At 38.1% G+C, this 14218-nt stretch overlaps 1 protein-coding gene across 1 annotated transcript in view; it reads left to right on the top strand.

The window, feature by feature from the left end:
* Positions 1 to 2058: 2058 nt before the first annotated feature.
* Positions 2059 to 14218, top strand: part of stox2b (storkhead box 2b) — an 86210-nt gene continuing 74050 nt past the window's right edge. The window contains exon 1 of the mRNA XM_079892967.1: positions 2059 to 2919. Coding sequence (XP_079749093.1) covers positions 2592 to 2919 — 328 coding nt within the window. The 5' untranslated portion in view covers positions 2059 to 2591. The remainder of the gene's footprint in view (positions 2920 to 14218) is intronic.

Here is a 14218-nt window from a genome sequence, read left to right as displayed (position 1 = left end):
AAAAAAATTATGTGCACAGATAAATAATATTCCATTCATTCACAGCAGGAATCCAGAGCACTTCTCAGATGTCTTCAGAAAAAGTTTAGTTTCCGCAAGTAAACTTGGGGCATTCACCATATGCCAGAAGTTTGTGTGCAGTTACTACTCATCCTTATCATTTAGAATTCTAATTTTGAAGTGAAATATTCTTTTAAAATGTCAATGTACTGTGTAGGCTATAACTCACATTTAGGTAAGAAAAAATGGACTAACCTGCTGGGTTCCTAAAATAAACAGTTATCAGATTTAGATTGTGTTTCCTATGTGCTAATTGTCTTTGTTCTCATAAGTTATTTTAGGGCTCACAGACTTGGAAACTAACCAGGCTACATGAGGTTACGGGTTCCTGGTTTTTCAGTCACCCAACACTCTTTGGCTTCCATTAAACATATTACCTTACACTGATGTGTGTGTGTGTGAGTTTGCTAAACTGGAGAAGGACATGACTGCCTGAAAAATGTCAGCAGAAAGCCCTGATTTCTTAGAGTCTGTATTAATGTTAAACCATTGTTATCAGATTCAGGAAGCATTATTGGCATGAAAATAGTTGATCATTGCCAGATAACTAATATAAACTGTCAGTGTGTCATTTAGCAGGGCCTCACATGTTTGAGATTTTGGGGATTTGATTTCTGTTTGGGTGAATGTCTCAAATACTCAACATTCTTGACAAAAATCAAAAACAAAAGTAAAATATTGTATTATGGTATTGACAATTTGTAGGGAAAATGTTGTGAAAATAATGTCACCAAGAAAAAATTCTAGTTTTCATGATGGCAAATATTTTTCTTATTTTATCTTATTTTTTTCTTATGTCACCTGGACATGTTTTTGTGAGTTATAATTTTTTTTTTTTTTTTTTTTTATATATAAAACAAGATATGGTTGGTCTTAGATACAAGTATTAACTGCCTATACCTTTACTATACATTTAGGGCCGTAGTTGGGGTATGTGGGGCCCCGGTGCAGGTTGTTGCTGTGAGGGGTCGGTTGAAAGTGAGGGGCCCCTAGAATCCTCACCACCTTTCGCCCCGGTAGCGACGGCCCTGCTTTTACTGAAACAAAGGGAAAGTGTTATGGAGTAAGCAGGCGTGTTTAAAATCCTCCTGCAGGTTAGCAACGTGCTCAACGTCTTCATTCTGAAGCATTAAATTACACATCACCTGTGGCTATTGTGAAACAGGAGAATCAAATGGCACACCAGAGACATGTTTACATGTCTGAGCCTGAGTAAAACAGAAGAAACCCATCAAACTGACACCTCTTCTAGGCTAGCTGTGATAGATATCATGTGGGATAAAATAAGGGGATTCTCTCCAGTCTAGATGCTATAATTGCTTTGAAAAGTTTGTCAGGATGTCTGGATTTTTTCCCTAGCAATTTGTTGCAATAGAATAGTTTGTGATAGTGAGAGGGATGTAACCTCCGTTAAACTATGATGAATGTAATCACTGATCTAAATAAATTACTCTATAGATCAGTGGCTGTAATACAAATAAGTTCTGAAAAAGTGCTCAATGCCAGGGAAGTGAAAGTTTAAAGTGTTTCAGTTTATGTATAAATGAGTTCAATCAATGTTTCTAATATTCTGGCCAAACTGTTGCTAAGCCAAGGAGTAACCGTACATACAGTGTGACATGCAGTTGCAACCAGACAGTTGATGGTAGCCATTGACTTCCATCAAGTCAATGGTGGCTAACGTCAACTGTTTGATTACCAACAAACTCATACAGGTTTGGATAAACTTGAGGGTGAGTAAGTGATGACAACATTTCCATTTTCAGGTGAGCTGTCATTTTACAATGCTTTCAAAACAGATTTATTCAACTCTTGTTTTTGTGTTTATTAAACTAAAGAAAGTCACGTAGAAAGTTAAAACGCGATTGGAACGAAATGAGGGCGAGTAACTGGGAGAATAGTGAATTTTGCCTGGCATTGCGCCTGCAGTAGCTCTCCTCCCCCGTTAGAGGGCGTCGCTATCTGAGCTGCGGGAGCTTCAAGGTAATAACCTGCTTTACACACCGTAAACCACACAGGCATCGTCACGCACCGGCCTGCAGGGATCAACCGCATCTCGACGAGGGGAAAAAGATCACGAGAAATATCATTTTTGCTTTGGCGCAAATCCATTTATCATCCATGGACGTTAAAATAATGTTTTTCTCCATCCCGCATCCCTGCTGGAAGAGGATGTCATTATTTTCACGCCGATGCCTCTGATCAAGGTGAGGAATGGATAATATGCGGCGATTTCAGCGGAGAATAACATGATCACCTGCGCATTTTACCCTTAAAATGACATCCCGCATCCACCCAGGCCTTTGTTTGGAATAATAATGGTCTTAACCTTTAAATATCACCATAATGTTCTTTTATTACAGCAATTGCATCACCTTATACAGGCAGGTCAAATGAACTAACGCGCAATCGCGCTCTTTGTCTGGTTGCGGGCGCGCGCTCAATCAATCCGTCAATCAATCAATCGCCTTATTTGCGCTTCCACGCGCGTGGAATGAGTCGAGTCTAACGAAGCATCTTCGAGAGGATCAATGGAGCCTTTCCTGCAGATCGCGCCGCACTCGCTGGCCATCGTGCTGTCGCGCGTCGTGGCGGAGGACGCGCCCGGGGTGACGGAGAGCGAGGAGCCTCCGCACCATCACACCGGCTACGAGATATTCGCCGACTTCAAATCACTGAACATGAAATATTTCTGGAATAAGATGGTGGCCGATGCCATAGCCGAGACCTTTTTCCTGGGCTGGATAGATGAGCATGTTTTACTGATCCAGGGAAAGGAAGATCACCTGGAGGTGTTGAGGGAGGCTTGGATGAGGAGGTCCCTCAAACCACCGCAGGGCTTCGACATCAAATACCTCGGTAAGAATGATCTATATGGTGCATATATGATGTTTATACAACGCTAAAGACTTAAGTCTTTCTCCTGGAGATTCTCATTTAACCAAGTACCATATACCATGCGTTTGTGGTACCAGTCATAAGTGCCATTGGTTGTTTTGGACATGTTCTATAATAATCATTCAGTACCATGGTAGCCTATAGCTTTGAATTTTTATCATGTTGTGCTGTTATGATATTTTTGGACATGCACCATGAATGATAGTGTCATTGTTTTTGGATGCATGCTGGTAATTTTACGGTGTTCTTTGAAGTACATTGTAGCATAATGCAAATACCATGTGGAAATGGCAGCCGTTCAATATTATAGCAAATGTCAGAGTACCGTGGAATTATATGTACTTTTTGGACATGTACCATAGTGCTATTGTATTGAAAATGTATATTTTCATAGTATTCATTGCTGAACCTTGGAACACCATGTAAATACCATTGTTTTTCTACGTTGAAAGTTGGATTTATAGCTGAGATGTAAACTTTTCAAGGTGGTACATCTCCAGGAATATGATTGACCACCTCTGAAACTTACATTTTGAATGCTTTTGAGTTTGATACTGTCATAAATTTGTGTCCTCCATTGTGTTTTTTATTTATTTAATTTTCCTAGAAAACATGATTTGCTTGTGCTTGCTTTGTTCTGTGATGGGCACTTTACAAATCAATATTTTGAAGTGATTCTGTGTCCGAAACCAAAGGCTGCTGCTTATTTATACAGTCAGTCGATAACCTAATGTTTTTGTAGGAAAGTTTTCTGCTTTTAGAATGGCTTACAAGGCCATAGTATCCAGTCTAATGATCTAAAATGAGTAGTCTTAGTAGACAGGGTGTTGTGAAAACATTCAGATGTGAATTGATGCCTTCCTGCCTTCGAATACTCCTTGCAAATGCAATGTTTTTCAAGTTTCAGACACTGCCATTGTCTTCAGCTGTGAGATATTGAGGAATTTGATCACCTGTAACCTGAAACCTCCTTGTGATCTTTAAGGCAGAGGATGCATGTTGTGTTTGTTCTCCTCTTAAAGGAACAGGCCTTCCCATCAGCATCAGGGTGGTGCTATTGCATTCTGTGAGAATTATAGTCATAAAGGGATTGTTCACCCAAAAATTAAAGTTCTGTCATTTATTACTCACCCTCATGTCAAACCTGTAAGACGTTCGTTCATCTTCGGAACACATAAAGATCTTTTTGATGAAATCTGAGAGCTTTCTGTCTCTCCATTGACAGCTGCACAACTACCACTTTGACGCTTCAAAGAGTTCATAAAGAGATTGTAAAACTAATCCATGTGAATTGAGAGGTTTAGTCCAAATTTTCTAAAGAGACTAAATCCCTTTATTTGATGAACAGATTTAATTTAGGCTTTTATTCACATTTAAACACTGATCAGTGAACATAAACTGAAGCTCAACTGAACCTGCTTGACGCACAAGAACAAACCTCACTGGTTCTTGCGGAAGCTCAAACGTGCTGTGTAACACGAGAATGAACCTCATTGGTTCTCGCATGTCAAGCGAACATGCTTGAGTTGAGTTCAACATGCTAGAATAAAAGCCTAAATTCAATCTGTTCATCATATAAGGCGATCGTGTCTCTTGAGAAAATAATATAGATTAGTTTTGCGATCCCTTTATGAACTTTTTAAAGCGTCAAAGTGGTAGTTGTGCAGCTGTCAGTGGAGGGACAGAAAGCTCTCAGATTTCATCAAAAAGATCATCATTTGTGTTCCGAAGATGAACATGAGTCTTACGGGTTTGGAACGACATGAGGGGGAGTAATGGGGGGAAATATCCCTTTAAGACCTATTAAAGTACTAGAAAGAATAAAGTAAAGGTTTTGTTAGTCTCTTTGAATATATTCTGAGTTTCAAAGTTGTGTATGAAGCTAAGACTCACATCCTCATCAAGACTCCTGACGTTCAGCTCCATTATTCAGACTAATTAGTGCAGAAAACTGCTGTCCCATATTCAGCCCCATGGACACACACTGAGGACAGCAGCGCTCTTTATCTGTAGCCATTACTGTTACTGCAGCTCAGAGATTATGGGACAGATCTGTGTATTGTGCGTGTTCTTAGGGGAGTGTAGGATAGAGGAAGAAGCCTTGGACCTTGACATATAGTAGGTTTTTGAGAACTGTTGCTGTAGGCATCAGGGTTTTCTTTCTTCTCTCCAACTCTACTCGCGTCTCTCTCTCTCTATTCCTGATCTCCCGCCCCTATTTTTTGCAGGAGAAAGAGCTATGCTGTATCCGTCTCTTTGTGTTTGACATGTCTTGCGGAACAGCTGAGTTGTAGAGGAAAAACCCTCTATTGACGGAGAGAGATACTCTTTGCATGTCTACTTTACACACCTAGCTCGTTTTGATATTACATTAAAGTGTTTAAGACAAGAAAAAGAGTTCAGAAAGTGATAGGTAATGTTTTCAATGGCGTGTGAAAATTCTGATCATCCAAGAAAAGAGAAACCGCAATAAAAGTGTTTAAAGTGCCCCATTATGCTTTTTCGAATATTACTTTTCATGCATTGCATTGTGTAATATAGCTGCTTGTGAATGTAAAACATCTACAAAGTTTTAAAGATCCAAGTCAAGTCAACTAAGCAAGCCCAAAACCAAAGGTGACAGTGTCAAGGAACCAAAAATCCATAAAAGTTTCTCCAAAAAACCTTGGGAGAAACCAGGCTCAGTTCTCCTCTGGCCAACAAGCGAACAGTGAATGATTATGATTCAGGCAGCATTACAGGTCAGAATTCAGATTGGATCGGAACATTCCGAATATTTATCCAGTTCCATCTGGTTGAAGATAGGCGTTATGGATACGAGTTTGAGGATCAGTGCCGATGGCTGTCGTGTCGATGAGGCCTTCACAGGGGAGAGTTTAGTTGACACAATCTCTGGTTACAGTTCAGGGATGCGTTGTTGTCGTGTCTAGGCGCAGGTCCTCCATCTGGTCTGGATCCGGCCCGGATCCGGCTGACTACATCATGCGTTGTGGTAGGGCTGTGCGATATGACGATGTATATCGTATGGACAATATAAAATGTCTTGTTTCATATTATGCTCTATCGTTTATATTGTGGTGTCGCAAAAAACATTTTTAATCATTTGGATGACTGCAATCTTACACGTCAACCATGGGGATCATGCAGGCAGAAACGTGAATAACATGGCGAGTGAAAGGGAGACAGAACCGGGTGGCTCCGAGCAGGAGAAGGACCAGCCAAGACAAACCAAGGAGCTCGTTAACTTTCTATATGTTTGGTTAACTATTTTATTGTGTTAATGAATTTGCTGCGGTCAAGTTAGCAATGCTAGAACGTGTGCGCGTGTGAGGCGTTGGCGCGACCACAGGAATTTTTATCCTTCTGAGGAAACTGTTACTCCATAATTTATGGTCATACGGATAGAAGCAAAAAATTATTCAAAATTGTAAAGCTTTTGTAAAATACAGAAAACAAGCACGATGCCGTTTTCTGCCGTCTCTGTTTCCTTCCCGTGAACTTTGGACCCAATGCTAAGGAGACTACTCCAAAGTTTAGGTCCTAAATAGGAGAATGATCTACCGCCTGCAGTAGATTTTGATATTCTAGGTATTATCAACTGGCCAGAATTTTAAGATCGCGATAGACGTGAAGGACTATAATGCATTAAGAGCTCGCTCAAGTACTGGGGAGCTAAACTATTTAGTGCTTTGTAAGTAGTAAGCAAGATTTAAAAATGTATGTGATGTTTAACAGGGAGCCAATGCAGTGTTGACGGAACGGAGCTAATGTGGTCAGCGATTGAATTGAAAGCAGGCGTCTATCAGCGGATCCCTAATATATCCACTGATAGACTGATCCGCTGATAAGACGCCTGCTTTCAAACGCTCCCGTGTGTATCTGTGCAAGCTCTCAGTGAAGACTTTTTTTGAAGCATTGATCATTGTAGCCAATCACAGACTTTTATGTTGAGCGTGTGAACACAATGACCAATCAGAGGTGTTTAAGAATCTGTTCAGCAGCGCTCAAACCGCCGACATAGGCTATATTATACATGTGGACCATGTTTGTTGTCTAGAATTATTCACAGAGCACATAAAATGCCTATAATAATTTTGACTCCTTTCATTTTGAATCCTTTTTCTTAATCATTTAAAGGCTGAAATGTGAGGTTTATCATTTAAAAAAACATGTTATTTGAACATGTAGTGCATAAGTCACCCAACTAACAATTTTTGTTCATTTAAAACCTGGCCGTCTTTAATGTTATTTTATTGCAAAGAAAAAGTGCATAGTGCTGCCAGTTTTATTTGTTGCTTGTCAGTTTTCAATATAAAACTTAATTCAATCATTCATACAACTTGGAGAAATGATTTCAGTGTGTGTATCAGTACTTTTTGAACATTTTCAGCAAATTTATCAATACCATGATAATACTGATAACCGTGATCATTTTGGTCACTATAATAATCGTGATATAATTTTTTTTATTCAGTTTCATCTCTAACAACTCAGAGCACTTTAGAAAAAACATCTGTTCCTTTGTTTGCACTAAACTTTGATCCTGAAGTGTTAAAAGGTGGCTTTTAGCTTTCTTTGTATCGTCTCAAACTGAAAGCCAGTGTTAGAAGATGTGATATCTTAAGCTCAGATAATATTAGGGTGTGCAGTACAGTTATGCAGATTATGCACTTTTTAAAATGGTAGCTTTTAAATTACAAATCTTACTTTTTGGAAAAATGTACCGTGACTCAGGCAAGCATGTCTTAACAACATTACACACAGTGTGTGTGTGTGTGTGTGTGTAAGATTGAGACATTTCTGATTTGCCCGTGGCTGAATGAGGGTTGTGTGGTCTCACCTGTGTGCATTGTTTCCAGTCAGCTCTCTCAGGTGTGTGTGTGTGTGTGTGTGTGTGTGTGTGTGTGTCTGTACAGGTTGAATCCGGGGAGGGGGGAGAAGGCCATGCCCTCAACTGACTATTCTGCTCGTAAATCTTACCCTGGTTTGAGATTTTCCTGTGCAATGATCCAAGACCTTTTTATTGCACTGAAATCCTGAGCTCAGTAATTATAAGAGAAACTAGAAACCTTGTCAGAACAGTGTAAGAGCAGCACTAAGCTCACTTTTAGGCGGTGATGCTGCTAAGCATTGCTTTTCACTCACGACCCTGCACTTAAGAGCAAATTTATAGTTTCCTTTCTCAGCCTATATGTTTCAAAGTATAAGTAGCTCTTTTTTTTCACCATGCACGCACGCACACACATGATGTAGCATTTCTGTAAATTAAAAAAAATAATTTTAGACATTTTAGTTTTACCAATGCATTGCATTTTCCATATTGCTGCTGCATGTGAGCAAAGCAATAAGCTGATTGTTTATAAAGCATGTAGAAGGATCGAACATAAGCAGTCTGCTGTAAAAGAGTTTAAGCCAATCACAGGGTAATGAAGGAGCTGATCCATTTACCTCATGATATCTTTTTTTCATTTTTTATTCTAGTTTTGTAAAGAAAGCATAACATAAGACTTTTGACCAAGAAATCACGAGATACACTCATAACTTTTGACTAGTAGTGTATAAATAAAGCTTTTTAATTATAAATGCTGTGAAAAAATGTCACAGCGAAAAAAAATCGTAATAATCCTAAAATAGGCTTTATTATCTTTAAGCAGAATCTAATTTCTTTTTTATTTCTTTTGATTTTAGGGTGAAATATGACCCATAGAGGTTCTGTGAGATTCACCCGGATTTTAGTATCAGTGAAGGTCCGCATTTGAGGAAAGTAGATTCCATTCCATTTCTGTTTGGTTCGTGTTGACATGGCAACCGCTGTTGATTGGCATCTGTTCGGATGTGGTTAGATGCGGGTTGCAGTAGCTATACTGGTATGACTTCTAGTTAGTGATTTATGGATGACTAACACCAGTCAGACACATTCCAAAGTGCCTGGTTTGTCGGAGTCATTGATTCATACATCCAGTCATGCATTCGTGGAGAGGTGGATGTTGGTCAGATTGCTTAAAAAGATGGCAAAATATTGAACCATAATGATATTTAATAACAGGTTTTGACAGGCTTGATTTAGGTGAATTAGGAATTACAGTATTACTGTGGATTAGGCTGGTAATCCGTAACTGGACTAATGCTAGAGAGGCAGGGTTGATGGTGACTCGGTTTGATGTGACTCGTCACATGGACAAAAGGCCGTCACAAAGCTGATAAATACCAGAGTGGTGTGGTGGTGTCCGTGGTAGTCCCAGCGGTGAGGTCATTCTCCTCTCATCCACTTAAGATGGATCAGAAGCAGGCTAGCCTAGCGAGCATTGAGGCGAGTTGTGCACGGCTCCCTCTGCTGGTGCAGTACTGAGAAGATTCATCAAGTGCTTTGCACACTAATCTAAATCCGCCTTACTCATGGCAATCGAACACATCCTGTGATTGCATACATGGTAATGCCTGGAGATTTACCTAAGAGGCTTCATGTATGGGTGAAATTATTCTTGCTTGCTGTTGGATTGTGATTGTGAGCGTATATATTTGAATGATGTCGAACATCATCTGACCACGCAGATATGGGCTAGTGCTTAATATTAAGTTTTCAGGGAATTTAATGCTAGTGAACGGTAAAGTCAGCATGAAATCAAAACGGTCTTAATCTTAATCCTACTTTTATTATTCCAAAGATAGCCATTATTTAAGATAGTTATTTAATGCTAGTCAAAGTAGAACATAAAAAATAGTGAACTTGCATTGAAAAACATGTTGACTTGCATTGGTGGCTCAGTCCTGTGCAGTACATATTCATGTCTCTATATACAGTATGTCTTATTAGAATTTTAAAAGTGTACATTTTAAACTCACTTTTTTAAAAGATGTAAATCATATTGTTTTCTTTTATGATTATAACCCTAAGGTTGAATTAAAAAAATCCTCTACTTTGGTTTGAGCAGATATTGCCCTTCAAAATGTAACACACACACACACACACACACACACACACACACACACACACACACACACACACACACACACACACACACACACACACACACACACACACACACATATATATATATACACACACACACACACACACACACATATATATATATATATATATATATATATATATATATATATATATATATATATATATATATATATATATATTAGACACACACACACACACACACACTGGAACATAGTGTGTTAGTGCTGGGTTTGACATTTTATGGTTTTGGTTTTTCTCACTCATTCCAGGAATCTGCATGATAATGTTTCAGGCTGTTAACTAATCAGTTCAGTCTAACCTCCTGATGTAATGTAAATATCATGAGCATATTTCTAGAAATGCGTACATAAATTGCAACACAAGGATATATTAATCTTTTAAAAGTGTCAGAGTTCAGAGATGACTCTTAGTGTAATTGGTTGCTGTAGTGTTGGCCTGCTTCTCTCCACTAGAGGGCAGAGTCAGATAGAGATTGGTTATCTATAATAAGAGCATTTCTGGTTGGACTAACAGGACTGCTGTTGCAGAGCTTGAATGCTATACTTGATTGTGCATAATGTTTAAAAGAAATACATATTTGGAGTATATTAATTAGTTTTACCATTTGAATGTCCAGTCTACGTTGGCTGATTCTGTTTATACTTTTCATTGCTTAATCTCAACACCATTACAAGAATAACACTATTATCAATAAGATTTTGCTTTTTTACTCTGCTTTCACAGTGCTCTCATCCAGTCCTTTAACAATCATGTTTTCATCCTGTTTTATACCCAAAGTTAAGATTGTTCTAACATTTTCTATGTTTCCTTTTTGCTTCTAATTACAAGTACATATTGCAGTGGTATTACCATGGTATATATCACCCCAAAATTTAAGTTTTTGTTAGTATAAAATGCCAAAAATGTGACAACCATCTGCTACTATTGTATCTTTGAAGTACTTTGGAATGAATATTAAAGGGATAGTTCACCCAAATGAAAATTCAGTCATCATTTACTCACCCTCAAGTTGTTCCAAACCTGTATGAGTTTCTTTCTTCTGTTGAACACAAAACAAGATATTTAGAAGAATGTTGGTAACCAAAAAGTTGATGGACCCCATTGACTTTCATAGTAGGAAAAAAAATACAATGGAAGTCAATGGAGCCCATCAACAATTTAGTTATTGACATACAAAATATAATCTTTTCTGTTCAGCAGAAGAAAGGAATTCGTACTGGTTTGGAACAACTTGAGGGTGAGTAAATGATGACCGAATTTTAATCCCATTAATGTTCCTTACAAAGTACTTCAAATATACTATAGTAGTAGCTTTTTATACTCTCTTCTCAAACAAAACTTCCACTCTTCTATGTTTGACCCTCAGTGAAGCAACGTTTGTGTGCTTAATAATTGCTTTCCATTATCATTGAGTCTGTCTCTCATTTGATTAATAGTATTTATCTTATGTAGCCCCGCTCCTTTTCAGCGTCTTGTCCTGTTTGCATTGCCACAGCATGAAGGCAAGATCTTATGCACAATTTAAAATCTTCCCAGTTTACTGACATTTATTATGACATTTGCTTCAAATATGTCAATGCTTATGACAACTTTTGTTAAAGGTGCTCTAAGCGATGTTGGGTGACGTCACTTTTTGTTGACGTTCGAAGTATTGTCAAACAAAGCCGAGGCTAGATCGACCCTCCCTCCTCATCCTGTCCCCTCCCCCTCCCCCCGGTGCTTCCTGAAACAGTCATGAACCATTTAGAAAAAACAAACTGGATTTACCCACCTGTCCAGCAAAAACAGAGTCACCTGAATGTCGGATTGGAAGCCCTTCTGCCGACAGAGTTCTCACCACCTTTTGAACGCTTTTCCGATGTAAATTCGGGACTCGACGCGTTCCTTCTCCTTTTCCCTATTCTTTGTTATTTGTTCATCGGAACGGAGCGTCGCTAGAGAGTGACGATATCGTATTGCAATAGGTAACACTTCAAAGTCAATACCAAATCAAAACTAGTTAGCACATTATTTGTAATTGAAATGGTTCAATGACAATATGGTTATGGTTACATTTAAAATAGTTATAAAATAGATGTATGAGATGATAAAAACTTATACCATGTATCTTTGGTCGTGTGTCGGCCATATCAAAATTCTCAAGAATATGACATTTTTACGTTGGTCGTTGTTAGGACATCTCTCCTCTAGCTAACTTCCCTCTTCATGCTTCTCTCTCCTCCACTCCCCACACCCCCCTTCATGTGCACGCGCACTAACCCCCCAACCCCCACCCCCAAATCATTCTCGTCGGTTATTGGCTGGAACACTGTTTGTTATGTTTTGTGGTCCAGGCTGGGCCAGTTTGTTTTTCTTGCCGTTTGTGGAGCCTGGGCTGTCTACAGAGATCGCATTTTTTTACAGTGTGTTCAGGGGACAGGCAGCTAGCGGATAGTGAGGAGATGTTTGCTGGATGTGATAAAAAATGTTTTGGCCTAAAAAAACGCGTGACGTCGCTTAGAGCACCTTTAACTCTACAGTAAGTAAATCCAGCCAGTTACTCTTCGACAGCGATGCTATGGAAATATACAGGGCTACCGCAAAAATGGAAGTTCAAAGACAAAATTCTAAAGATTGCTGCGCGCTTGTTTCTCTGGTGCATAAGGTCTACAGATAATCAATAACAGTCCAGTGTGACCTGATTCCAGCAGACGTGAATGAGGAATCAGCTGTGTGATTGATTGTAGTCCTGTGACGTTAGACATTTAGTGCATTCGAATTGGATCGTTAGTTTGGTCATTTGTTTCTGATATTCCGGGAAAATATCTGGAGAGTGAGCGCAGGCAGCATCATGTCAAAAAATCTCTCAAACACCAAGGAACAATATGTTTTGAATGAATTTGATTAGAAAATGGCACTTAAAACATTTCATGAAGACAGTCTGACAAGCCTATTGATAATGCTTTTCATTTTACATCCTTCCTCTCCGGTGTGTTTTTAGTGGAGTCTTTAATTCTTTGAGTGGAACTAAATGCATTTGTAAAGAAAAGTTTACTAACTTAAAACATGCAGGCATACGGGGAACATGATACTGTATTTATGAAGTCATTATGTGATGTCAGACCATGTTTAAGATGCATTGTAAAGGACTAATGCATCACATGTTGATGGTTTCTTTTCACTTCATCTGCCTTGATTGATGTGTGACAGCGAAGCTCTGGTTTGGATTTATTCTGCTTTTCAACAGCACAACTGGATTCAAGTAAATGTGTCTAAGATCAGCCTGTATTCTATTTTCATTTGTGATTTCCATCTGTTTCAACATTCTTCCGATGCTTAATACTATATGCTCTAAAAAGCATTTGTGGGAAGCTTAAAATGTCTTTTACCAGAAAAGATTCATTGTGTAATCTCTTGAGTAAGCTCTCTTATTTGAAATGTTATTATTGAAAATGACCCAAAGTGACACATTTGCAATTGCGGTATAGAAGGATCCTCTTTCTTGCCCACTTTTTCATGTCAGACGTTTTTTTGAAATTGTTTTCTGTGACATGAGGTTACAACACAATTTTTATTTTTGTTTACAATTTAAAATAGTCAAGCCCCCCCCCCCCCCCCACACACACACACACACACTAAATTTACACAGAATATTTAATTATTTTGATGTGTGTACTACTGCCTAGTAAAATTATGTTTCAGTAAATATACAGTATTTTTACAATAATTATAAAAAAAACTTCCTTTCAAGATTTTTGGGTCAGTACGGTGTTTTTTTATGCTCTTTTTATGCTCTTATGCTCACCAAGGCTATATTTATTTGATCAAAAATAAAAGTAGAACAGTAATGTTGTGAAATTTCTAATATGCTGATTTAAGAACCATTTCGTATTATACATGTTGAAAACATTTTTGCAGCTTAATGTTTCTGTGGAAACTTTCATGTTTGGAAGTTCAAAAGAACAGCATCAATTTAATGTGATTTTGCTAAATAAAATGACTAATTTGTTTAAAAAAAATTACTTTTGAATGGTAGTGTGTATTTTAATATTTATTGTAAAATAATAGCAAGCAGAGACTTCTGTAAACAGTTCTTTAGTGTTGATGCAAATAATTTGAGTTTAGAATTGATTCACATAAATTATTCAAACTTACCAACTTTAACAATATTTTGAGGCCAGAAAGTTTTGTAAACCTTTAGGAAAAAATATGCAAATATTATGATTCATGCTGCTTCTTAATTTTATTTCACCAGCATTAATATTAAATATTGTATAAATATTGGGA

This window comes from Squalius cephalus (genome assembly GCF_949319135.1).
Source record: "Squalius cephalus genome assembly, chromosome: 14".
Lineage (NCBI taxonomy): Eukaryota > Metazoa > Chordata > Actinopteri > Cypriniformes > Leuciscidae > Squalius > Squalius cephalus.
This window is presented reverse-complemented; position numbering and strand designations above follow the sequence as displayed.